This window comes from Daphnia pulex, chromosome 5 (assembly GCF_021134715.1).
Source record: "Daphnia pulex isolate KAP4 chromosome 5, ASM2113471v1".
Taxonomy (NCBI): Eukaryota; Metazoa; Arthropoda; class Branchiopoda; order Diplostraca; family Daphniidae; genus Daphnia; species Daphnia pulex.
The window spans coordinates 10,056,635-10,083,423 of record NC_060021.1 but is presented as its reverse complement, the minus strand read 5'-3'; the positions used below and the strand labels follow the sequence as shown (position 1 = coordinate 10,083,423).

Genomic DNA, 26,789 nt, shown 5'->3' with positions numbered 1-26,789 from the left:
ATTTATCCCAATCAGGATGATTTTAATTTTTTTTTAAATAATAAGATTTCTTTAATCTAAGGGTCAAAGTTTTGAGTTTCCTCTCTCTAGCGAAGGTCAGTCTTAGAAAACAAGTCGTCGCTATCAGTCAATCAGAATCTTTCATGACAGCCGTTGACCAGTAGCGCAGACATTCGGTTGGATTTCATTTGGTCTTATATGCATAAAAGAAAACTTTTGCTCGGATGGCAATTAAATCATGTCCGATCATGTCCACGCCATACACAACAAGGACAACTTTAGAATCAATTTGATTCGAGAACTTTATTCGATAACACACATATATCTTTCAGATGAAAAAGAGCGCGATTTTTAATTTATTCTACTTCAAAAGCCCAAAAGAGTGAGAGAATCTGGTATACCATCAACTGCTCCCATAACTGCCGAGGCTGTCGTCCCAGGACCTCCTCCGATCCACACCCACTAAAAGTAGGCAAGTGCCAGTGAGAGAGATGCGAGAAACCGTGGCACTAGCACTGGACTTGGCTCGCTTCAGAAGGTACCCAGAGTGTTGAGACAGCTTAGTTGAATTCGAACTTCCAATCGGTTAAGACGGCACACAAAAAGCCTCTCATTTTCTTTTTTCTTTTTCTTCCCCCAACCCAACGACAATTTCTATTCCAGTTTTGTAGAGGCTCAACGCGGATCTCAGAAACAGCACGGATCTCGTGTGAGAACCTTCTCTCAGCAGAGGTAAGTTTTTCCGAATACTTTTAAAGCGCATCTAAACTAATAACAATTAACATTAAAATAAATGAGATGTTTCAATCTAGCGTATATCTCTACATCGTTAACGTCAGTCAAAAAGAGACTGTGGTCGAATGGTAACATGTTCAACCTTAGTCTGGATTCACATGTATAGTCGGGTTCATCTTATTTTTGTATTTTTTTTTTTTTTTATTTTCCTGAATTTCGAGTGTCAGAAGACGAGGGGGGATGTAAAGAAGCGATAGCGCTCCGATGCCTAAACATGGCCATCTGACCTTGTCACGTGATTTGAATATTTATTTCGAAAGACGATGGGAAAGAGAAGAAGATTAAATTTTTAAAAAAAAGAGACTACTAACTTCCCTGCAACTAAAAACCTGTGGGAGGAGGGTTGGTAGTTTTAAATTAATAAATTCTAGATTATTATTTTCTGCGTGATTTCGCCCCGCAACTTTCATAAGAGTCGTTGGAAACCAAGCCATCGTGACGTGAAAGAGCGTATTATATTTTTTTAAAAAATGTCGGTTCTTGTCAATTGAATTTATATATTTTCGGGTGGACAGTACTACAGCCAGCGATGACCTGAATGATACGGATGACGATGCTGGTTGCTGGTTGTTTGGTGGCGCGACATTTCTTTTAGCGTTGGATGGTAGAGAGTGCTCAGAGACTGCTGTTGTCGGAGAACCGGTATTTCCTGATTCCCGACCAGCAGTGCATTTTGGTTCTGGGGGTCTGATAATGAAATATATTTTCTTTTTTAAAAAAGGGAGAGGCTTGAACTTGTCTGTTGTTAAGGAATGCATTAGAGCGATTCATGCTTCATCACGCCACAACGAGAGTGAAAACATAAAATCGGTTGGCATTATATAGAGTTATCCAAAATGTACTGTAGTCTCGTTCCCCTTCTTCAACCTCAACTTATTTAGAAATGACCATAGGAAAAATCCAACAAAGTAAACGGCGGATTATTTTGTTGCCATGTGGGATTTTCTTATTTTATTTTATTTTTTTAGAAGGAATTGTTTCGCCAAAAAGAGGTTGTTTCACGTTCCCTTCGAATTTTGTTATTTATAACTGACAAGACAGAAAAGAAACGTCACCGGATAAGTCGTTTCGTTCCTTCTACTTGAACTGGAAATGAAATCATTCCGCATACAAATTTAGGCTCGTCAAGTGGGGGCTGATTATCTGTTTATGTTTATCTTCTGGCTGATGATGAAGAGAGGCGAAGGGGAAAAACCATTCAAGTAGTATTCCATGAGACGACTGTTCCAGACATAGACGCTCATCAAGCATTTCCCCCCTTTTTTTTCTTTAGCTTGGGTTCAAAGTTATGGTCATTAGAACAGCAGCTTTATCTCAAGAGCTTTTGCAGGAAATCATACTGTGCCACGCTATGTTAAAATGAATCGAGTCAAACTATTTTATTTGAAGTAATTTTAATAAGTAAAAAATTATTATTTGATAAATTTAAAAAAAATAAATTATTTTAAGTCATTTTAATCGTAAATAGATATCGTTTAAGTACTAACCAGTTTGAATTTATTTTTTTCTTCTTGAAAAGACGCTGCAAAAAACCACAATGCTGAAAGTATTTGAGAATTTGACCAGTAGCAGATTGTGTGACGTGACGGGCTGGCTGGATACGACATAATCACGTGCTCGAGACATGGTAACATAACTCACGATATTTTTAAATTCCATTCAAAGGGGGTAAGGCCTCACTATACCCCAAATATCCTTAACTTTCTTGCATAATTCGTAATTAAATTTCCACAGATTTTTTTGGGTGACGAAAGGAAAAAAAAAAGCTTTCCATCAATTCTATATTTATAGAGCATCCTTATACACTTATTCGCCACTTGTCGTGTCCCATGGCCTCTACCTAAGTGTAATGAAGACTTTCAGGTGCTATTTATTATTCAAGTGTCCCGCACCGCACCGCACGAGCGTGTCTTTTCTTATATGACGTATTCTTGTCAATTTGAAGTATTTTAACTTTGACGGTACACATTTTTTTTTTTTTCGTTTTATCTTGCTATAACATACAGCATGAGATTGACTATAAGTGTTGGGCTGCTAGCGATCGTCTGATGGGAAGCCATTTCTGGTTCATTTTCGCCGTTACGTTGGCGGTCTACCGGGTCCACACCGTTTGTAAGAGGGATGGTAACCAGAATACGAATTTAGGCTTCATTCAATAATCATTTTCGTCTTCTCTCTCCCGACACACACACGTCAATGTTTCTTATAGATATTCTAGTTCTTCTGGATTACGGCGATCCTTGAACCGATTGTCGCGCTGTCGACTGTCTGCTCAAAGTTCCTAGACAACATTCGACGGCACGAAGAATAACAAGGATGTGCTCCACCCAAAAAAACCAAAAAGTGGTTTGGGGTGGGGAGAGAAAGATTTAAATTTCATCCATGTAAGCTTTAATGAAAAGTGTCGACGTTGCTGCACACTAGTAATCTGAAGCTGGATGTTTCTACCGATAAATCTGACTCGGGCTATCGCTGCGACCTTGGTGACCCTTCACCCCCCCGCTTTCCCCTCGTCGCTCCTGCTGCTGATGCTCAGTCCATAGCACTAGTTCGACAGAACTTGGATTCAGTCGCTGCTGTAGTCACTGATAAGTGTATACATTCAAATTTCTTGCGGGGGGTGCAACAGTGCGGGTCACGGACGCGAGGTTTATCGTTATTTCTTTCGGCCTCCGCCGATTGGGTGGCATATCCGTTCACCATGGAAGACTTGCAACTTCTTCGCTTGGCAGCCCAGTCATCAAAAGTCATTCTCTTGGCTGCCATCTTCGACTCGACATCAACGATTTGGCTTTTCTTATCACTTTGAGCAAATACGGAGCTATCGGAGCATCGGGGCAAATTCTTTTCAATAGAGTTCTTCTCTCTAAGGTATATATACCGAGCTTTAAGTTAAATATATGTATGTATAGATATATATTTTTTTTAAATTACCTTTTCGCATGGAAAAACGTTTGAACTGACTGGGTTTTATTATTTTTATTCGCCGCATTCCCTATCGACTGGTCCAAAAGTGTTTTGGATCCGGTCCTTAGATTACTGGTGACGCCCTTTTGTAAAAATATTTTAAAATGTTTAAAAATTGATTTGATTCTACACTAGTCGAGTGAATTTATTGACAGGATATGCTTTTATGGCATCAAATTGAATCGCTGCAACCAGCAGTGCAGCACCCAACATATGTACAGTTTGGCCCCTTCATCGAATGGCGGCTAACGGAGTATCGGTTTCCATCTTACCGGGCAGCATTAGATTGGCTTTTTAAACAAGCATTGTGATTTCTAATACTGTCAGGTAAAGATGTCCTCCGTGCTTGTGAATCATCTCGCCATAAAGTTGTAATTCATTATACGCACTAATCAATTTCATTCAATGTGTGTAACCATGTTCTTCCTCAGTTTGAAAAAAATGCAGACCCTTTTCCGAATTGTTCTTTATTTTTTTAAAATTCAATGTTCAATACAATACACGCAATCGTCTTATTTTTTAACGGCTCATTGAACTATTACATCTATTCAATTTTTCCAATACATTTGCTTACAACAGTCGAGTATAATATTTCAACTATATCATTTTAGACATTTTAGATATGGCATATGGCAAGCGGCGCAAGCCGTTCCTGCCACATTCAACGAGAATCTAAAGGTAAATTAGTCATCCTAATGCTAATCAGCCGCGCATTAGTTTAACTAGTAAAACTAATTTAATGGCTAACAGCTAAATAATGCGCAGATTGCAGAAGATTTGTAATATATAATATGTTATAAAATTGAACACACTGTATTGTAAATTAGAATTTCGTCTTTACAAATTTATTTACAGTACATTTCAGCTAAGGAATGAATCATTACTTAGACTAAGTGCAAAGCCACGATTATTTAATCGTTGTTTTGTAATTCTCGGTTTTTTTAACCAGTCCTAGCTCGACGATTTCGCCATCTATGGTGGCCATTCGAACGAGAATTTTACTAAAACGTTAACGGCCCTACGCTTTACCTTCCCGAACGTTAAACCGTTAACACTTTCTTTACTTAAATGCCCAACGATAGATGGCGATTCAATCCTGCATTGAAATATTTTCGAAATACATTTTTTATTATGCCATTTGATTGCAGTGTTTTTAATGTCATTAATATTTAACAGAACGAACCAACGACCCTTTGTAATGTGCGGATTACGAGTTGTCTGTCATTAGCATTAGTATATTTACCTTAACCATCAGCTGTTTATCATTACCCTTTTTAGATTTTTGACGGGAAATGTGGCGAACGCTATATGGCGAGTCACACTGTTCTGCCGGCTGGAATCAGCACTGCAGTTATTCGGTCGGTCGATGGTGGGCTATAATTCTTACGTCACATTTAATGTGGGTTCTGCTTCTTTATAACGATACCGGTGAATTATTTACCTTTGGAGTTTCCTTGTGCGCGCTCTCAGCTCGTCGCTGTTAAATATTATAGTAGCTTCACATGTTGAGTGCACGCGTGTCTACGTGTGTGTGTTTTGCATAACGCAACGATCTCCACATTTATTATACAACACAAGAAATAACACTGTATCAAAGTCTAGTTGAATGATTGTCGAGGAAGATGGGAAAGTTTTCATGGCTTTTCCTCGTTGAATTTTCCTATCCGCTTTATGTAGTTTTAAAATTGACCGGTAGATGGCGCTGGAGACTCTGGCGTCTGAAACGCTTAGAAAAATGGGGGGGAGGGTGATGAAGCGGTGCCTGTGTTGCCAGTCAGCATTAGCCATCCTGCAATGGCCGCGTAAAGGTGACCGAACGTCGAGTGTTGGGCAAAGTCCTAGCTGTTTTGTTATCTTGTTTATTATCGAAAATCAACCTCGTTTGGACTGCAATTGTGATTGCCGAAGGATTTCCCAACCGTTTTATCAGCCCACGTCTAATTGAAGCTCATGGAAGGGCCGAACCTCGTCATTTACGTTTAATTTGCTGGCAGTTGTCCATGATCGTTGTGGATTTCGGGCGCGTGTGTGTCGTCTGCTGGTTTGTCTTCTCACTTCTCGCGGGCTAAAAGGTAAGAAGAAAAAGTCTTGTTTACAACTATTTTGTGCCGTCACATTCTTTTCAAGACGATTTTGTTCTGCCGTATTTGTGTGTGTATATGTTGAATGGCTTTTTGATTCTAATTTCAAAGACCACGCTGCGGGAACCATTACTAGATTAGCCACGGTCTTTTTCTTCAAACTTTTTCTTTCAATACTATACGTGCTCAAACAGTCAGAGCTGTGGATAGTTTTTGAATAGAGAAATCCATTTATAACCATTTTGACGGCACCCTACACAATGCAAAACGTTTGATGGATTAGGACATTTTGAACTAGCCGTGTTAGCTCATAATGACCCACCATTTTGGTTATGGAGACCCCGGGGTTTTGTGTGTGTGTGGAACCCTCCTAATGGTTTTAGTTGTGTGTGTACTAGCTGGACGACGAAAAATCCCCAAATGACTCTGACCTTATAGGCGTTTCGACATTTTTTTTCTTAAGGTCCGTTGTTAGTACAAGGGAGTCACTCTGTAATCACTGGGGTTTGTCAATAAGGCTTGACCATTTGACCGGTTATTTATTATTCGAGTTAAATCCTCCATCGTCTCTCTACGTGGCCTGTCGGAGGCGACACTTTGCGTGTGCTGGACTGATGATGGCCCTGTAGCGTGCGTTCACGGTCACCGAATCGCCACCAACAACAGAAAGAGAAAAAAAGTTTGTTTTATTTTCCTGAAAATGAAAAGAGGTTCTACTACTCTCTCCCATCTGGAGTAGTACATACATGTCTCATCCATCAAGAGGGCGAACTCATTAGACGGTTTCTGTGATCACGCTCTTGTGGCCAAAAGGCATTAGAAATCATTTCGTTGTCAGGTGATTCGATGAAAGCTACTACGAAAACGCAAATGTGTTTATGTGGGGTTGATACTTTTTGGTGTGGTTGGTGTACTACACCAAGTTCAACGGCCGGTTTTTTAATATTATTCTTTCTCTCGTGTTATGACGTTGGGATTCTCATGTAAAGGTTGACTGGCTGGTAACCGCAAAAGTCGACAACGGGAATTCCGACTAACAAGCGAAATTGGTCGTTTTTATTTGTCTACGACTCTGAACTTTTCCTGTTGGTTAGCAAAGAAAAAGAAAAACCCATCTTTTGTATTTTTTAGAAGGAGATAATATGCGGTGGTAGATTGTGTGTGGCTGGGCACATTTTATTCCCCCAAACGATGTGGCCCCCGTGTCCAACGAGATTGGCTTGATGTAGTTTTTATTTTTTCGGCAATCTTATCTCTTAGCTTGCAACATCCAACGTCAACAACAACATCAAAAGCCGTTATTTGTCACCCCGGCCTTTTATCAACGTTGCGCAAATCGACCCGAAACACAAAGGGACTTTCGAATATTCCCACTGATAATGTCTCTCCCGCGTCTAGTGAAACGTACGACTCTTTTTTTTTTCCCCGGAGTTGGTCCAGGTTTTTTTATTTTTGGCGGCTCGTGCGCCTAGCCATTGCCTTTGCTGGCCTCTCTCTCTCGTTAGTGCGTCGCTTCCTAAATAAGCCGCCCGCCAGAACGCCGCCAGTCCACCTTTCGGCCAGTTCTTTATTTGGTATGCATGAAAGTACTGTGAAAAGAAGAGAAAAAGAAACGCACATCCTCGTCTCCGGGGTGCCGTTCTCCAGAGTCTGAGTGGTTTTCCAGTTAAAAAAATCTTGTTGTATAGCCCAGGGATGTACCGGGCCAGGCCATGCTGCTGCTGCTGCCTAAAGATCACCAGATTATGTCAATTCATTGCACTTGTATATATTCGTTTTTCTTCTACATGACGGAGCATTTTAGCTGCTATTTTCTATTTTATTTTTTTTTTTTTTTTAATTAAAATAAAAAATAGCAGCTTTTTATGACCAAATCAAATCGATAAAGCGTATTGCCTTTGTTCCTGGGCTCTTGTGCTGGTGGGTGATCCGCGAAGTTGTACGTACCTGAAAAGGAGTCGCGCGCAAGACGTGGGAGAGAATTACCCACGATACCCATCGAAAGCGCCAGCCAAAAGTTTCCTGTCTCTGACCGCAGAGCTTATAATTTTCCCGTTCACTTCACCGTGTTATTTTCTTTCCTGTAGCGAACCACTAGGAAGAGGAACCTTGATTCACATCATTTCTTAGTTCTCTATTATATTATATAGCTGCGGTGCTATCAGGCGTTACGCTGCTGCAGCGGATTGGGCAGATGGTGAGCACAACAACAACAGCATCGCGTGTTACTTCACACCAGAAAACTCCCAAACTAGAAAAAAAAAGCTCTTTTTCGACTTAAAAAGTAGAAAAATATAAAAAGAGGACGTTTTTGTAGCGATCGATCCGAAACAGCTCTCGCCGAGCCAGCCACATCTACATAGTCAAACTTTCAGAATTTGAATGCCAGAAAAAGTTAACCCGAAATCCTTTGGGCTTATTAAAGTTCACCTCGTTAATCCTCCTGCCTGTTTTCAACTGTGCAGCTTGAATGCTTTAATAATAACATATTCATAAGGTAAGAAGAAGAAGAGCCCAAGCTACTACTCGTTGATATGTGTTTTCCGTTTTTTACGGCCCTGGGAAAACCTTCGCCTCCTCTTGATACCACAAAGTTGCTCAAGTCGTCTACATGCAAATGGACTATGGTATAAGCCGTCGTAAATGAAGACGATCCTCTTTAGCACCTCGTTGTGCCCGTCTTGGTCGGTCCGTTCACAGCACAGGGACCCGTGAAAACTGTCTAAAAAACGCTCTCCCGACTGCCCTATTGTTTGATCTATGCTGACGGGCCATTTTCTGTCCTCCGGAGCAAAACACACTCACTCATTCGAGCCTCGCCACTGTTATAGACAGATCGCTATTTGCATAAGAACTGCTTTCTACTCTCCTGCATCTCTCCGCATCTCTCTCGCTGCTGGTTGCATTCGGCGTCTGCTCTCAAAGTGTGAAAAATCCATTGGGGGTTGTTTGGTGTTGTGTGCCCGGCGCTCGACCTTTTCCAGCAGAGCCGCCCGTCCATGCTATCACACACAAGTTTTTCTTTTCTTTACGACCGCAAGACTCTGAACTCTGTCCATGTAATCATCTAAAGTAATCGCTTGGGTTAACCCTATTCTCTCTCCGTTTTATACGAAATTTTTTTCATTTTTCAATCAACTCGGGGGAGAAAACAAGAATGTTAAATGGTAGTCGATCAAATTCTCCCTCTCCCTTTTGTGTATTCTCTCTTTTATTCTTTGGCGTCCCGTGCGTCTAGTAGAATATCGGGAAGACGGTATACTATATCTTGAGTGAAGATACCGTCGACCGAAGAAGAAAAAAAGAAATAAAATAAAATCGATTTTTGGCCCCCTCCCCCTTGCTGCCAGCGTGAGTCATCCACAAGAAGAGGATGGGGGAGGATTACGAATGGAGTGGGTGTGTGTGTGTTAGGGAAGGACGACGGTCTTCCCAAATGTTGAGGATTTCGCCTAGTCGGCTAGTCCCCCCCCCTTTAAATTCTTCCATCTATAGATGTTGGTGGCTACATTCAATGGGTGGGTGGAGGAGTAGTACCGTAAGAAGGGAGGGGGGGAGAGGAGAACCTTTTGGGTGTGTCACCCCAAATCGATTGGTTGATGAACCCGGGGAATCCAGCGGTGTGTGCTGCCGCCCGTCATTTTCCAACGACGTGCAACTCTGCTTCAAATATTTGAAGCAACTGCAGGCAAGCCAGTTGTGCACTCGCGTATCGATCTGATCTTATCCTGCCTAAAGAGCTGGTGTATACAAGGAATAGTAGGTAGTGCGTAGGTTTTCTCCTCAACGGTCAGTTGGCTAACTCGATAAGCCGCTTACGTGCAAGTCGAACCAGCCAGTCTGTTTCACATGATAACTTACCTCCTTCTCAAAAGAATCCGTACGGGCCCGTTCTCTGTGCACCAGACTGTGAATCCAACGAATCAAGCCATATTACACATCGAACAACGACCCGTACAAGATACTTTCTTGTTTGTTTTTTTCAAATATTCGTCGCAAGGAATTAGCCGGCAAATGCTAGTCCCTATTAGCATACATACATTACACAGTACTACAGTTCAAATTGGCCAAAGTCTACCACTTCCTCGCCGACTGCATCCGTTAGTCGTGCGATTATCTGCGAGTCCAAACAACTACACGGGAAATGTTTCTCCCTTTTTTCTTTAGTAACTTTTTATTTTTATCTAAGAAAATTATGTGTACTAATTGGGTGGGCTGAGAGGGGGGTTTATTTTTTTTGCTCATATTATCCCGTTGTTAACCGGATGAATGCCGTCAGTTGAAAAAAAGTTTCCGCGCTGTCGCCTTCGTCTTAAAAGAAAAGAGGAAGAAAAAAAGAGTTTGGAGACGACAGTGAGATGAAGGATGACTCACGCAGCGGGTGGGAGTTGGATCGATGAAAAACGACGGTTGGTGGGGGTGATGGCCAGCAGAGCTATCCGGATGGATAGGAACTAAGAAGAACGTAGGATTTTCCCATTTTCCACGGTACGAAGATTTTTCTTTCCCCCTCCGTTTTTTTTTTAGAGATGATCGGCTATACGAGTTATTGACTTGCCAATGCCAATCCGTTGACGCTCGTGCGCCGGTTCAGTGAATTATTCATGGGCGTTTGTTTAGAGAGAGAGGTACAACACACACACACAAAATAGTGAACCGTAGGAGGCCGTCTACTGGAACATGGACGACGTCGTAATGAAGAGGAATCGTTTCTGACAATCGAAACGTTTTTCCTGCATTCTGATTCTTATTGATTGGTTTTTACGAGTTCCTTTCATAGAATTTCTGTTTTATGGGCATCGTTACCCTGGGCTACTACTACTACTCGTCCTTTGTGTGTGTGTGTGTGTTATTTTCTTAATGCCCACTGTGTGTTTCCCTCTTTTGGTTCGATCCCGAGATTCCAGCAGTTTGTCGAAACGTTGGCAAACTTGAGGCTCGACTCAAACCGTTTTTGGCCCAAGAGGAGCCAGGAAAACCATTTGATTCCCGAGTTGTCTGCACGGCTGCATCATCATTCCAACTATGTTGTGATAGTTACCACCTTTTGGGCCGCTCGTCCTGTCTTACCATCCACATTTGAAGTCTTGTGTACAATGATTGACGACACTGTGAGCCTCCCATCGCTTCAAACTTTCACTGCTGCGCAAAGGTCTCGCGAGAGAATGCTGCAGCCGACATACGAAAAAATACCGAAACGACTTTAGGGAATCTTGATACGGTCAGCAGCAGCCGGCAACACCGGAAATCGGCGGCCAGATTAGACTATATAGGATATCTACAAAAGGTCAAATAGAGACTCTCGAGTCTCTCGAGAGCCACTGGAATTCTGGAGAAATTCAGAGGTCTACATCTCTTTTTGGAATACCTCAGAGCAATAGTTTCACTGTATTTGTCATACATTTTGACTATTTTTTTTTTTGCTGCTAAACGGGCCGACACCAAGCTCTATTTTCGAATTTTAACGAGCCAAAGAGGGAGGAGATGCTTCCGGCGACACACTGCAGAGTCTCTCTGTTCGTCTAGATCCTACACCAGCCGAGTAAAAGTAATGAGCTAAACGAATGGTCTAGAGAAAGGGAGTGAAATTCAAATAGAGCGCCCGCAGCAGAGCCTGTTCTTCTTCTTCTTCTCCATTTTTCCTTCGAAAAATAAATGCAGAGTAGTATAGTGTGTGTGTGTGTGTTCGTCAGGTGAATAGAAAGTCTACGGAGACAACTCCCAGACACTCTGTATATATTTTTTTATTTTTTGATGTTTTTCATTCGCTGTGTTACGACGAGTTATCACTTTTAGACAACCTCTTTTGTTGAATTGGAATAGACGGCAACGTTGTAGCCATTTCTTCTTTCCTTCTCTGAAAGAATAATGTGGTGCCCATCTCTTTTTTCCCCCCAGCTCCATAATGAAAGAATAAATCTAAGCTGAGTTAGCTGACTTGGAATTTTCGAAATACTGCCTGTGCCGATGGATTAGTCGCTAGATTAAAGCCGAAACTGCAACCAGCAGCCATTTGAAACCGCTAGTTTGTTATTCGCAGTTGGTGCGTAAGACGATCTATAACTCACAACTCTTTTTTTTTTGCAGAAACATCCGGGAAGAAGCAAAGAAAAGAAAAATAACACTGTAACATTGTTTATGATGAAAAAAAAATTAAGTTTTATTTCTTTTCTAACCAAAAAAAAAAAAAAACTTCTTTTTTTGGGGTTGCACATTTGAAAAATTGAGTTGCCCTTTTTGGAGTTTGGCTTTTTTTCTTTTTTAAATATTTTTAAGTACGCGGGATATTTCACACGACGTCGGCTGCGCGCGCAGTGCTGACCGACTTGGGTATATAACCGTGGGAAGGCTGATTGTAGTCTATCCGTCATGTATGTAGTGCTGTCATTTGTAGGGTTGGTTGTTCACCTACTTTTATTTTATTTTATTGGAACCAACTCAGAGCGATGCATATGTATCTTGCGATATGATCGGCTTTTGTTTCTTAATGAGCTTCTTAGAATGCACCTCTGAGCTCTCTGGTCTGTTGCTGATTGGCATTTTTGTTTGCCTCTGGACCTCCCCCCCGTCTGGATTGTTTTGTTGCTTTTGTAATCCAAGGAGGATCCTCGAGGCGTTGGAACAACAATTTGCCAACAGGCAGTTGATTGAACCCATATTTTCTCCCCGAAGGTCTTCTCTTGGTGAATTTCGGATGAGCCCACGACTGTAGTAGTGTACCGTTAACCAACGATGACGGATTTTTTGTGGCTGAAAATTCTAGTACGAAAACAACACCAGCGCAAAAAAGAAAAGAAGAAAAACAGCCGCTGCGAGCGGCAATGGATTGTGTATATCGATCCGGTTTCGTCGTCTTATAGAAAACGGGTTTTTTGGGAGAATGAGAGAGAGTTCTTTTTCTTTATCTGCTGGTCTCGACGCACACCATCCGATGTGGTGGTGCTGGTGCCACTCTCAAGCGCTCAAGGTTGGCTGGACGCATATTTTGTCAATATAAGGACTTGTGAGGTCAAACGAAATATACAAAAGGGCACCAACAAACCCAAAAGAGAGAAAAGAAAGAAAGAAAAATAACTTATGGACTTGATCCTGCAATCAACGGCGTGTCGGAGATTTTTCATTTCCCTCCCATCGCCTTTTTCTTCTTCTTCTTCTTCTTGTTGTTGTTATTATATCTGTCTGCGGCTTTCATTTGTTATCCTTTTCCCACCGTCGGATTGGATTTTCTCCCCTGATCGGGACGATCAAAATGAGGACGCCAAGACAAAAGCGCCAAAAGAGACAGTCGAACGGAAATGACCAAACAATGTAGACCGAAAAAAAAAAAAATTCACAACACGAAACTTTCTCTCGTCGCTGGCCAGCCGGTAATTGAATCCTCGATTGTTAGTGCTTTCTAAATGAATACATTGCCACCCGCAATGCACAGCTCTCTTTATTGTCATGAGATTTTTTTTTTCTTTTTTAGTTTGGCCGCTATTCATTTTCCAAGTATTCTTTGAAGATATCCACTGATTGTCCGACGTAAAAGGAGGGTTCGTTTTCTCTCTTATTATGGCAAACAAGACATGTGGAGTCATAATGATAACAATCTTTTTCCTTCTTCTTCTTCGGAAACAAAATCTCGAGAGGGACAAATAACTTTGAGTCAATAGAAGATGGAAATGATTCTAGAAAACACGTGTCAGCTTTTATCTACGTCGTCGTCGTCGATTCGTTTTACCTTAATTTCCCAACATGTTTTTTGGCCAGCCAATTAAATCGGTTCGACTGACGAAATTATACGCCAAAAAAAGATAACCTGTTTTTTTTTTTTCATCTTGGAAACTGTGCTGCGATGCGTCACCTATTTATCATTCGGCACGTATATACAAGACAACGCCAGTCTGCCAAGATGGAACGGAAGTCACGTCATCTGCGTGACGTCATATCTTTCGGCGAACGCCGGTCCTCCCCTCTCGCCTCGGTCGTTTATTACCGCCAACAATACAATAGCGTCGATTAGCCAACACCCCTGGCAACAACTTTTTTCTCTCTCTCTCCCCTCTCTTCCTATTCATCCATTTGTTACATCTCCACGTATTGAATAAGTGAATTGAGACGTGTGGTGTGTGTGTGGCATCGGGCGGAAATAATGGACCTCGCGTGATCCGCTCTTGCGTATCCCGTCCTCTGCTCTTGTATAAAAGTGTTCCATTTTTATTATTTGCCTTGCATTATTCAGAACTCTTATTACCGAGTAAATAGCCATTGAATAGTGAGAGAGAGAGAGAAACCGGTTGGATACCTTTTATTTTACTAACCAAAAAAAAAAACATAAGTGCGTAGCGTTTGTTTCCGGTGTTCCACCAGTCTGCCAAGTGGATGACGTTTTTTTTTTGTGTGTGCGCGCAAGTTGGGTTAACGATGTCTCCGGGGAATGTCGATACCTGCTGGTCCACAGGTTCAATGGTCTCTTCCTAGTCAAGTACAGCACTCTCGTTATATTCCAGTCCAGCGGCAACGTCCATCTCAAACGGCCCATGTTTCTGACATCCAGCGTAGGAGGAGAGTCGAATCAGCTTATATTAAATTGAATAAGAAATCAAAGGCAACTTTGGTGCGCTCCCAGAAAGTTGGAAGTAGAGAGAGAGAGAGTACGTCACGTGACGAGATGCCTTTCACGGTCTGTAATTGTCATTCTCCGAGTAGGTAGTACACAGAGAGGAAGTTTGGTGTAATTAGTAATGACAAAGGACAGCGGAGGGGGGAATATCTAACTGGTATCCTCTGTCACTCTTGTTTTTTTTTTCTTCTGGTGACGATTTCCATATCGTGTTCAGCTCAGTTTCCGGATGGATTTCCACGACGCCAGCTCATCAGACCGTGTCCATCTTTTGAGTTTTGGTTTTTTGTAAAAAAGCCGACATTTGTGATTTGCATTTTACAACAACGCCATTTGACATTCACACAATGTGTTGTTAGTTTGTTTTTGGGAAAACTTTGTACTTACGTTGTTTTTTTCTTTTTTTTTAAAGAGTTTTATAGGTTTACAGGATTTGGGTTTAATCCGCCAAGTCAAATCCGAATTGAGGAGAACCATGTCGGATTTTTACGAAGAAGCTTGCTACCTGTCCAACAGTGAAGCCGAGCCGGATTCGGAAACGGAAGACTCTGTCGCTAAACCGGCAGCGGCTAAACCGGAACTGGCGTGGGATGATCCTCAAGCACTACTCAACACCTGGCTGGGAGAATTGGACAATTTGCATATGGTAAGTCATGACATGCTACCTGTTTTTTTTGTTGTTGTTGTTGTTGACTGGCTTCGGGCCTTATTTGGCATTAGTTTTGACTGGATTCCGTCACCGGGTGCTATGAATAATGAATTAGAAAATTAAAAGAAAAAAGTAAAAAAAAAAAACCCAAAAATTCCGAACTGAAAATGCGAAAGAAAAAGAAATCAAAACGTCTTTCTTTTACCTTGGGCGCGCAAACAAACTATGCGGCCAATCTGCCGGTCATTAAAACATTCCAGCAGTCGCAGTCTTGCGTAAGGGATGGCGGCGGCGGTGATCTGTTCGGTTGGGAATGCGATCCGGCGTCAATTTGATTTCAAGAAAGAAAATCCAGGAGACCCCACTCTCTTTTTCTTTTTTCTTTTTTTGGTCTCGTTAAGTTTAACTTGTACGCACTACAATGTTTTTTGTCCTTTTCTTCTACTGGAAATCAAAGTGCGGAGGGAGGAAAGGTCTGACATGTTTTACGACCTGAAACTATCCAGCTCGGAACAAGACTCGCATTTGCTGGGGGGTCCCTTTAATATAATCTTATCTCGTTTGGATCTGATACTTTTTTTGAATTGCTTATTGATATGACGCATTCTCCGCCGTTGCTCTCCAATGGTGAACATTACCGAGATGGTCCGGCCGGAGCAGCAGGAGATTTTTCTTATTTTCCCTCCCCTTCCCACCCCTCCTTGCGGTCCGCGTTTTGTAACACAATGCGGATGTTAATGTATCCAGTGGCTGTTTCTTCCATCCTTCTTCTTGCCTCCCTTCCCGCACTTTTCCTGTTGTGTCTACATTTCTCTGTTGCTCCGGATGGGGAGGAGGAAGAAGAAGCTCCGCATACACGCAATAAATCTTCTTATACTTACCTACACACACCAGTGTATAGTGGGTGCAACTCTGAGATTGGAGGGAGGGGGGAAAGGAGGAGGGGGGAGAAGACGAATATTTCTATTTGGTGCTGCACACAGCTCTCATGGTGGCGTGAGAAAGACGCCATATACCCCCGTACACTTTGTCGTTTTCCATTTCGGGTTATTCCATCTCTCGAGTTCGAGGGTTATTTGAACCAGCCAGCCAGTGGCAGAGAAAACCCAAGCCATCTTATAACTTGAGTGCCAGATCGTGTCATCTTACGACTGCAGTATTTTCTCTCTACACCACCGACAAGCATTTTTGTCTTTTCTTTTCTTTTTTTTCGCGTCCTTCCTTCCATCCAAGCGCATCTCGAAACTTCCATTACTGATTTCATTTCGTTTGGTTTTCCCCCTTTTGTTCAGTGCTTTTTACCTTCATGTTAATGGCCTTAAAGGTAATTTAAGGTAATGATTTGTTGGAGGGGACCATTTGGAGAAGAGGAGGAGGGCCTCAACCAATCGATCGATTGGTTTCACTGTCCGTCCGTAGATTACGTTGAATGGCTGATTTGGCCTATTGCCCGAAAGGATTTGACGTTTTAGTGCCCCACTCGAATGATTGTATTATATATCTAAGTTGTTATAAGAGGAGCATGTTAGATTTGTGTCTGGCAGGGATTTTGTACAAGCGTTTTACGCGGCAGCTCTATAAGATGATTGCACCGCCCTTGCAAGTGGAGGGACTCGCGATGGAGGGGAGGAGTCTCAAGCTGGGCAAAAGATAACCTTTTTAAAAAAACGAGCCAGAGAGAATAGGGAAGAAGTTTTGGATGCGGACAGAAAAGGGAGGAGGAAAGTTAAAGGGAGAGAAATCGTTGCCGGTGCCGAGTTGTCGAGGAATTCGAGCGATGCTGATGGAAATTCATCGCTCTTTTTCTTCAGTATAGTAGAAAGGCGCCTCTCTCTCTCTCTTTATTTTTGCCCATTTCAAGAGCAGCATATGATTGCTGCTTGTACTTGTCGCGCCAGATTTCGTCATCTAGACGTGGCCCGTGCCGCACCGGAATTCCCAAGTTATAGGACGATGCCATTTCAAAAACACTCCCACACGGATTCTTGGGCTGACTGGCTGGCTGGCTGGCGTGTGTGGGTGTAAAACAGCGATTCTTTGACGCAATGCTTTACTGCACGCTAAACAACAAAAATTGTTCAGCCTCTTTTTCGTCCCAAGGATTGATGGACGAGGACCTCCGCCCTAGCCAGCCATCCAGCCAGCCAGAGAGTAGTAGTACTAGTACCGGATCCTTTACGTGAATCATCCATCGTCTCGTTTGTCGGTTGTTTTTGTTTTTACCCTCCCTTTTTTACGCCGATTCGTGTGTACAGGCGAGCGTTGCCAAGTTCTGTTTTTCTGTTTGAAAACAAAACAAAACAAAAAGAGGAAAAGTAACGAGAAAAAATGGGAATTCGGTGTCAATGATTGGGTGAGCGCCGTTTCGGACGCCCAGTTGTTTGACGATTTATTTGAGCTTGTTTTGTCACGAGAGCTTCCGGAGCCCCATTCGTTGTTTTCGTGATGCACCGTAACCTCGATTTCGGATAGATGTATAGTCACTATAGTGTGTGTGGTTTCCGTTTTTTTCTTGGCGCTTGACAATCGGGAAAAAAAGAAGAAAGAAAAGGATTTGTTGTTATCTTGCCAGTTTTTATATTTTTTGTTTAACGGAGGATTCATTCCACATTGAAAAGGTGTTTGCCATCCAATTATTGTGAGTGGAGTGCCGACGTGTGTTGTAGGCATTGTTTTCTTCTTCTTCCCCCCCCCCTCCGAATTGAACTGCAGCGCCGCGGGATTCATCCCAAACATGGCCAGCAACGCATTCCCTCTTGTTTTTCTTGATTTTTATTCGGTTGTTGTTGTTGTTGTTGTTTTCTTCTTTCCGAAAAAAACAAACAACCGAAATGTCTGCGTTACCTTGACGCTCGACCTGGCACCAAATGACATAGCATGTACGAAAAAATGTATCTAAAACTACGTGCCGAGTTTTACTAATGTCCTTTCACTCAGACAATGCCGAGCTGCCATGCCTGTATAAAGTCGAAGAATTGAAAGTCGTTTAGACCTCTTTCTCTTGAATATACATCAGACACTGAAGAAGGGTGATGGTGGAGGGGGGTGAATGTATTGGATGACCCAACACTTGAAATCGATTATATTTAGACGAATGGAACTTTGTTTTTTTCCGATGGGGGGGGGGGATAAACGAAAAAGGAGGAATTTGAAATGAAAGGGGCTGGGTTTCTTTTTCTTCCAATGTGTTTTGGTTTCAAAAAAACCAGGGCGGAGTCGTTGTAACACCCATTTTCTCATCGCTGTCGTCATGACGGATTACGACGGATGAAATCTAATGACTGATGGAAGTCTAATGTCTATAAGAAACATTCAGTCAAGGAACTCTCTCGGGTTCGTGCCACATTCAAAGTCCGGTTCCGTTATCGCATTTATTAACAGACACGTTCTTTGGCTACCCGATGAGATCATTGCGACCATTATAACGAATATGTGTGCGGCTCTCCTTTTTTAATTTTTCAGCCTCTGTGAACACCTCGTGAAAAAAACATCGCCCCTCGTTGCGCAATTCTAACTGTCGCTTTTGAATAATTAATTTTTTTATCAGTGATGAAAAAATAAAAATCATTAATTATTTTCTAGTTCAAAAATATGAAAGAGAGGCTTTTCGGTTGTCTGGTTCGTCGAGATAACGAATAATATTAAGACAATATGACACCATCCGATGACGTCGGCGGCCTCATTCGAATATTATATTGACTTTTTTTTTTGTTATCTTTCGTTTCAAATGTCAGAAAAAAAAGACTGTCAAGTCATGAACCGGTCCGGATTTTTATTTTCTTTTTGCCTTGGCTGTCGTCGGGAGGGTCTCGTCAACAGGATTCGGTGGTTGTAGTAGACTAGCTTTGCTTAAACGGCTCTTTTAACCGTTAGATGGCATCGTTGCTTTTTCTGGCCTTTTTTTGAAAATTATCGCTATTTTGATATTTTGATATGATATCTTTTTATATAAGAAGACGGATGAAGCGAAAGAAAAGAAAAACAAACCCAAAGTCGTTGTCTTCATCAGTTGAGTAGAAGTGACACATGACAAGAAGATGAAAGACCTAGATATAAAACTTTTTGTTTTTTTCTTTTTTGTTTGAATACGTAATCGTCCTTGTTATTAAATCAAGAAAAATAAAATACAAGAGGAGCCTAGTAGGTTTTTTGTTTTTGTTGGTTACAGCCCCGCATTTTTGCCTTTTGGTTTGATATGGGGCCTGTCGGGGCTGAAGAAGAGCCCCATCAAGAAAATAAGGGAAGGAAAAAAGATAGAAATCCATTTTTGAACTTTTACCTCTCATAACGGGGCTTGTCTTCAATCTTCTTGTTTGTTTGTTGTTTCTCTTCTGCTCCTTTCGTCGTCTTCTCTTATATAGCATTTTCCGTTATTAGTTATGCACTCTTTGTGGAAATGAAACTACATCATGGGTGTCCAGTGGCTCGGCTTTTTATTACCCTTTTTTTTCTTGTGTGTGCGTTCAAAAGTTGGTCGGATGGTCTTAAAAGAAAAAAAAGAAATAACCCTGTGCACGTTTTGAATAAGGCGTTGGCCCGGCAATGTAGAAAATATGTATTTCTACTGTTTATTTTCAAAAACGCTGTTTATTTCTATCGAGCATAGCAGTTTTTTTGTTTTTTTTCTTTTCATGGGAGTTTCTGCATTCTGCTCCCGTCTTTATAACCGAAAATGCCTTTCGTCAAGTCCGCCGCAACGCATTTTAATTGAAGGGCGGAGCTTGAAATCGTAAATAGTCTCGTTGACGGGACCAAGTTTATTTCAAAGGAGGGAGAGAGAGAACTGTTGAAACGATCAGGTGAACGTCAACTTTGATTTCAAAAGTGATCAACAAATTGCTCCGACAAGTTTCATTTCCGCTCTAAAAAAACAAAAACAAAAATACTGAGAGAAAATTGGTCGTCATTTCCAGTTTAAAAGTCGCACCCGAGCGAAAGAATGACTACTTGGCTCTATTGAAGACGATGGCTAATTGCGCTGTAAAACCGTAAATAGAAAAATGCAATTTCCTCTCACAGCTCTCCGTCGACTATTACCGTCGCTCTTTCTAGACGGGCGGTAATGCATTCGATGGATGATAAATTGATGACGTCTGTCTGTGTGTGTGTGCTCCGGGAAGGAAGGGGAAAATAAAATAAAATCCAGGAATATATCGCCGCTCTTTTTTTTGTCGAATCAGCACTTAGCCGAGTTTAGACTGTGACAAACACGTAACGAATGCCCGTGACAGGCTTTCATCAAGCTGCACGACGATGTCTCCGTTGAAAGTTTCTTTCCCCCCCACCTCCCAACCATCATGAGAGAGAGAGGGAGGACGAAGAAAATAACATGGAGGCGGCAGATGTCACAGGATTATATAGACGCATGCTTCGTCACATCTGTCAATCTCCTTGCGCTTTTTCCCCGAGTCTGGATCAGTGACTCTCTATTTTCCCCCCTCCTGGAAGTTGATCGATTTGGGAGAAGGAAAGAGAGAGGTTCAACACCTGCTTTGGCTCATTTATTATGAAACCAGTTGAAGAAGATGCGACAAGAAGCGCTGATCGGGATGAAGAAGAGATGCGCTCTTTTTTTCTTCTGTAACGTTTGTAAGAGCTGCGTGTGTTTGCTGGCCCCCCTGGCCGCCATCGTAAAAAGCCGAAGAGAGTCGTGACTCTCTTCGGGTCCCCCCTACCGAGCCCCTGCCGAATATGTGTCGATTTCGTTTGAAAAGCCCCAATGTTTTGAGTTGTTGACCATGAATTATTGAACGTCGCCGGCAGCAGTCACGAACTACTCGAAACGCGCTAGGCAATTTGTAGTGTACGACGTTCATCAATGCAGACTGTTTCATTTCCGATACGCGTCGAGGACCCTTTTTCTTCTTTTTCTCCCGTTTCATCACAAATTCAGATGAGCGCAAAGGCTAAATATTCCGACAGTTGATGCTAATTCGGCGCCAAGCCAAGCTGGAGCCCCGGTCATCAACATACACACAGACTGGCTGACCTTTTATTATTTGTATATTTCTGAGATGTTTGGTGGTTTGTTTCCCTTCTTCTTCTGTCGATCACCACCACACATACAGAAACGAAAGTTATTCCACATTTCATATGGTAAACACGTGCCTCCTCCTCAAGATATCTAAGCCAACACCTGCTCTGTTTCTATTTATTTTTCCCCCCTCGAAACACCCAAAACCCCTCCATCTTATCTCTCTCTCATTCTCTTTCTTATAGCATTTGGTGGGGGCTTGTTCCTCCTCTCGTTTGCCAACCAAAGTTTTTTGACCAGTCTACCATCTGCTTTAGGCCTACTTGTGAGTGACTACCTGTTTAAGCTCATCAGCCGACTGACCAGTCAGGGGCAGCCAGGGGATGCGGCCGAGGAGAAATCGCGCGCGCACATGCCGCCCGTCCGCGCTCCTAACCTCCGCATCTATTGATTTAAAAATGGTAGCAACAGCTGGTGTTGTTCCGCACTCTTGCGCACATATATCTCTCTCTCTCTCTTTCTCTCACTGGCTGTGAGAAAAACCAAAATCAAGACGGCGCGTTATATGAAACTATTGCGGTGCGCATTTTTCTTCTTTTTTCCCCTAGTAACATCATTCGCACTTGCGCTTCAATGATGGCGGCCAAGTGGTTTGTTGTGCCCAGGTATACTAGTAGCATGATTGGGTTACTCACGGGCTATCTATCGATATCTCCGTCACGGCCGGCTCATTTTTATTTCTCTTCCCCCCGCAACAACAAACATGACAAGAAAAACTATTCAAGTTTTTGTGGGTCGTTAAGTCTGGCACGAACGATCCGTCACTTTTAGAAAACGGGGTAAAGTCACAACGGACTTTTTTTTCCCGCTTCCTTGTTGTTGATTGAAGTCATCTCGAGTGGAAACTTGATGATGGATGCATTTCGAAATGATGGCCATCACCCCAGCTGCGTATAGGCTAAGACGGACCGGGGGGATGTTTCTTCCCTTTTTTATTTGGTCTCTTCCAGGGGAAAAAAGAAGAAAAAATACAGTTCCGTTGGTCTCTTCTCTCCTGTGTGTGTTTTTCCAAAGGAAAATAAATGGCTGATTAAACAGATTAGTTGTAACTGATCCTGCTGGATGAACGTTAGGGCGTTGTAGAAGACCACAGCGTTTGAGTTTCAAATACATAAGCCAATCGGTCGGTCGGTGGGGGTCGGCTGCTGCTGCTGCTGCCTGGCTGGAAACACACAAAGAGCCAAGCGTGTCGAAAGAAATATAAGAGCAAACGGGGGGAGGATCCACGGAAGTGAAACTGTTCTCCCAAGTTTTTCTCCCTAAAAACAAAAAAAAAAAAAAGGGAAGGAAAAAAAAAAAGTCTCCCAGATGTACACGGGGCACGCGTGCTATATTTAAACTACGCCGACTCTTATTACCCTCCTAGTATTTTTCGCTGTTTTGCTTTTTTTTTTCCTCCTTTTTAGTCCTCCTCTCCCCCTCACCCGGTCAACATGTTTGTGTCGTGAATTGCATCGTCACTTATATATTTTGCCTTTTTGTTTTTAAAAAAAGAAGAAAATGATCATTGGCAAATAGAGACTTGACACGCATTTACTATAGAGAGGAGGTACAGACGCGAAGAATTTTCTCAAGTGGGGGTGGGGGGAATGAAGGCGTTCCAGCCACTTTAAAAGTTATGTGTTCACAGCTGGAGCCAATAGTCAAAAAGATTCATTTTTTTTGTTGGAAAAGTAGACAAATTGAGGTGGAGGGATGATACATCAATTTTTGGGGGGTTTTTTTTTCAAACATTTTTTGGGTGTTTCTTTTCGGGAGAAATAAAAATTGTCATCCACAACCCCCCACTGGGAGTATCCCACCTGTACATTTGAATAGATTCAAGTTCTCTTTTTCTTTTTGTGTGTCTCCTTTACGCACTTACAACTTTTACCCCGATGGCACAATCACTCTTGTCTTCTTCGCCCCTATGTGCAACATCCAAGAGTTCAAGTTCCAGGTTCGTGTGTGTCTGTGACATCGGGACACGCACGTTCCATCACGTCTGTGCCTCAACTTTTGAGGTTGTTTCGTTTCTTTTCTTTTTTCCTGGTTTGACATGTAGGTCGGCGCTAGGGCTCTTCTTTTTATTTTCTTCAATTGGGGGAATGTCGGACATGATGGTAACCGCGACTATCAAAACGACACTTCCGTTCCATTTCTTCCCATTCTCCGGTCATGTTCCAAGTATTACTTAGTAGTGCGGTAGTAGTAGTGGCCGACCGCTATTGTTTGGTTAGACGGGAGTTATGACGGTTGATTGTTTGCGGGACTACTACGCATCTGCTCGTCTCGTTAATGAATCATCTGCATGCGCTCTGGCGCGTGGATGTAGAACTCATTAGTGAGACTTTTTTCGATGGCGGAAGCCAATTCAGTTGACGCTCTCTCGGGCATTTCCTGACTTTGTCCGGCAACAATGAACCCAAACAGTGGCACTCCTTCATCTTTTTTTCACTCTCTCACTCCTTGGAAAGATGTGTGTGTGTGTTAAGGGGGGGGGGGGGGAGATGTGTGTGTGTGCCTAGGCGAGAAACGGAAGTTGACTCTCCTTTCCTTCCGTTCGGGCGGAGGAGGTGGGTTGGGCCAGACATTGGGGAAGAAGAAGGAAGCAGACAACTACTTTTTTTCTTCTTTCCAGCACCCCCCCTTTCTAAACAGATGCCACACACACTTGGGAGCTTTTCGGGTTGGGGAGGCTCGAATTAAAAACGAACTTTTTCGAGAGGGAGCGCACAGTTCGAGACTTGACGAATCCAATTTCCACAGTGCAGCTTGTGACGTCAATGCCCTTTTAAATTTTTCAAACTCACTAATACCGTCGAGTATAGGACTCTGTGAACTTGTAAGGAGCGTGTCTTGACAGTTTTCGGCCGTGTTTGGTAGACTTTATAGTTTTTCGATGGCGAAGGTTGATGAACCCGAAATGATGACTTTCGGGGGTGGGTTTTTTGGTTCACAACTACAATCGCACAGGCACAACATTTGCGTGTAAAGTCTCTGTGGTTCACGCTAGTATAGCCGAAGGGGGTTTTCGGATTTCGATGGCGTGATTGGCGGAAGTATAAATGCTTTGGGGCCCGGAGGAAGAAAAGAATTGTCACACCCGTGGACTAATTGTTTGTACAAGGGAGGACTCTCTCATTAAACGCGCGCTGGGTTTTTGTATTTTATTATATTTTTTTTTTTCTCGACCGAATGTGAAATAGCAACAGGGAGAGAGAGAGAACGAGGTCTCTTTTAATTGAATGCGACCCCTCGAGCGTCGTCTGCGTGTGTTATCTCAGGGAGAGCCGAAGCTCACAGCACGGAAACGTGCGCACACGACTGTCACCGTCCCAATAGATGGACTCTTGGAGATAAGCAGCGCGGAATTGGGCCTGAAGAAGAAGAAGAAGGGAGAGAAGAGAGCATCGGAAAAAATAAAAATACAAAAGTTTACCTCGTTTGTTATCCTCCTCCTCGACTCGTTTCCCCTTGTGGCGAGTCTCGACTGCGCGTATAACTCGGGGCACTCCGGGGCCGGTCCGCTCCTGTCGTCGCGGCCCGCGTTCGACGTATTTGTCCTATAGGTTCTAGAATTTTTTTCGGGTTGTGTTTATTTGAATGTCTTTTTATTGTTTTTCGTTTCTCAAAATGAGACGGGGTTAGAGAGAAAGAGATGCTCAGGATAGTATAGTCCGAGAAATCAGATAAAAATGGGCCCCAGCCATGCCTGTTGTGTGCTGCATCAAAGAGGGGCCAAAAGGGATTCTCTGCGGCAGGCATCGCTGATGATCGTCGCACGATGGTGGTGGGGGCCATGTGGCAGCTTGGTGGCTAAACATACCTCGGTTGCTGTATTATTATTGTGTGTGTGTGTTGTGTGCTCGAGCGAGCGCCTTTTCGAAAGAAGAAGAAGAAGAAGGCTGGAATGTGTCTCTGTCGTCGATGGGGCTTTTGGGTGTTTTCCTCCACCCAAAGACCGTGATCGTGAGACTGCATAATCATCACCGAAAAGACTTTATTTCATTCGAGTCGCAGTCGCTTAGGGATTTATATCCACACATATAACCTTTTTTTCTTTCTTTCTCTCTTTATGACTCTTGTGTGTGTGTGTGTGTATAAATATATACAGTATACAGCTAGGTAGTTGCCTACCGGACGCGCGGAAGCCGAGATACAACTTTTTTGGTTTTGATCCGTGCCACTGCATCCGACTCACCGACTTAAAATGAGAAATCAAGAAAAAGTTTGAATGTGTGTGAGAGAAACAAGAGTTTCGGACTGTAAGAAAAACTTAACTGGTAGCGCGGCTCTCTTCTATCGCATGCGATGGCGGGGGGAATTCCTTAAGCGCATATAATAACGACCTGTCTGTCGTGCGTACATTTTCTCCTTTCAAAACTTCATCCATCAAAAATAACACGCGGAGCGCATCAAATTCCGTCGCCTTTGCGACGCCGGAAGACCAAACTCAAGCCCCATTGTTTGACGGAATCCGGATGCATCATAAAAACGTTACGTGTGCCGTCTGATGGCTAACTCAATTGAAACCGGGTACTAGTTTTTCTTTAAAAAGAAAAGAAGAATCTATCCAGTATAGATAAGCAACTTGACTGTCTCCTCCCTTAAGTCTTGACGCGGCCCAAACAGACTGATTAACAGGGGGCCCCGAGACACACACACACACACACAAGGGCCAATCCTGCAGCAGTGACGCCGGGCAAAGTCACAAGAGCAACGAACTTGCTGGTCCCTTTGGTCTTGTATCTTATTTGAAGTTGGAACGCTGCCTAATTGGATTTTCTCTGGCGGCACTTTTTCACGACTGCTCGCATGACCAACATTTGACCCCCCTATTGAACGACTGTCACTTTTTTTTTACGTCCATACAATCATCTCTACTAGCACTGTACAAAACGAGCGCAGTAATCTAAACTCGTAACTTTTTTTTTCTTTTCCGTTTTTCGTCCTTTTTATATTATGTCTAGAAACCCCCCTCTAGTGTTGTTGGCTTGTGATTGTTTCCCCCCTCCATCTTTTCAGCCTTTGCACACACACACAAGCAACACACACACACACACACATAGGGCCTGGAAAAATATGTCGAGAGTGAGAGCTAAAGAAACATGCCCATGTGTTTCCCATTAACACTCTGACGTTACTGCAGCCGTTAGAGGTTTGGGTCAGGAGACTCTCTCTCTCTCTCTGCCAGTGGTGTACGCCCGGCGATATTTTCTAGGGCGGAGAGGGCGTGAGTGTTAAATGTTTCATTCCCCCCATTTATTTTTTAGTTATTTTTTGGCCCTCCTGCGCCTGCTGGATATCAACCGTTTCCTTTTCCAAGCGTGAAATAAATAAAAATAAAAGAATAGAAGCAAGAAAAGAAAAATGGAAAAAACCTGGAAAGATATTTCTAGAAAATGACGCGTGATTTAAACCACATTTTACGTCATATTTATAAAAAGTAAAGCATCTTTTTTTAAGAATGTTATAAAACAACTTTTGAATTGGGGCTATCCTGGACGGCTCAAGTGTGGTTTTTCAAAGTTCCAGGTTTTTTCTTTTTCCAAGCTGTTTACTGGGCGCACAATAGAGCCGTTGGTGGTGGCGAAGAGGGGTGGGTGGGGTGTAAAAGGGCGAGTCGTTTGGTACACCCAACTTTAAACCCATATCTACGTCAAAGAGCAGGGTATA

General features: G+C 42.7%; 1 protein-coding gene and 2 long non-coding RNA genes across 9 annotated transcripts in view; 2 read left to right on the top strand and 1 right to left on the bottom strand.

Annotated features, from left to right (window-relative positions):
- Positions 1-406: 406 nt before the first annotated feature.
- On the top strand, positions 407-4,343 carry LOC124194502. 2 transcript variants are annotated; one of them, XR_006874849.1, is made up of 3 exons: positions 409-538; positions 664-732; positions 2,315-4,343. It is a non-coding gene; the product is annotated as an uncharacterized LOC124194502 (long non-coding RNA). The 2 variants fall into 2 exon arrangements; XR_006874848.1 differs by having other exon boundaries at positions 407-732; positions 2,315-4,285.
- A 1,193-nt stretch (positions 4,344-5,536) lies between these two features.
- LOC124194500 (abnormal cell migration protein 10-like) overlaps positions 5,537-26,789 on the top strand; it is a 29,795-nt gene continuing 8,542 nt past the window's right edge. For 2 of the 6 annotated variants that reach the window (XM_046588717.1, XM_046588715.1), the window contains exons 1-2: positions 5,537-5,834; positions 14,861-15,094. In XM_046588717.1, the coding sequence (XP_046444673.1) occupies positions 14,924-15,094 (171 nt within the window). In that variant the 5' untranslated portion in view covers positions 5,537-5,834; positions 14,861-14,923. Of the gene's footprint in view, positions 5,835-10,095; positions 10,332-14,860; positions 15,095-26,789 lie in introns of those variants that run through there. The other 4 variants (XM_046588720.1, XM_046588719.1, XM_046588718.1 and 1 more) reach the window with 3 other exon arrangements.
- LOC124194501 lies at positions 14,746-22,426 on the bottom strand. Its single transcript, XR_006874846.1, has 2 exons — positions 15,303-22,426; positions 14,746-15,194 (listed from the first exon to the last, which is right to left on the bottom strand). It is a non-coding gene; the product is annotated as an uncharacterized LOC124194501 (long non-coding RNA).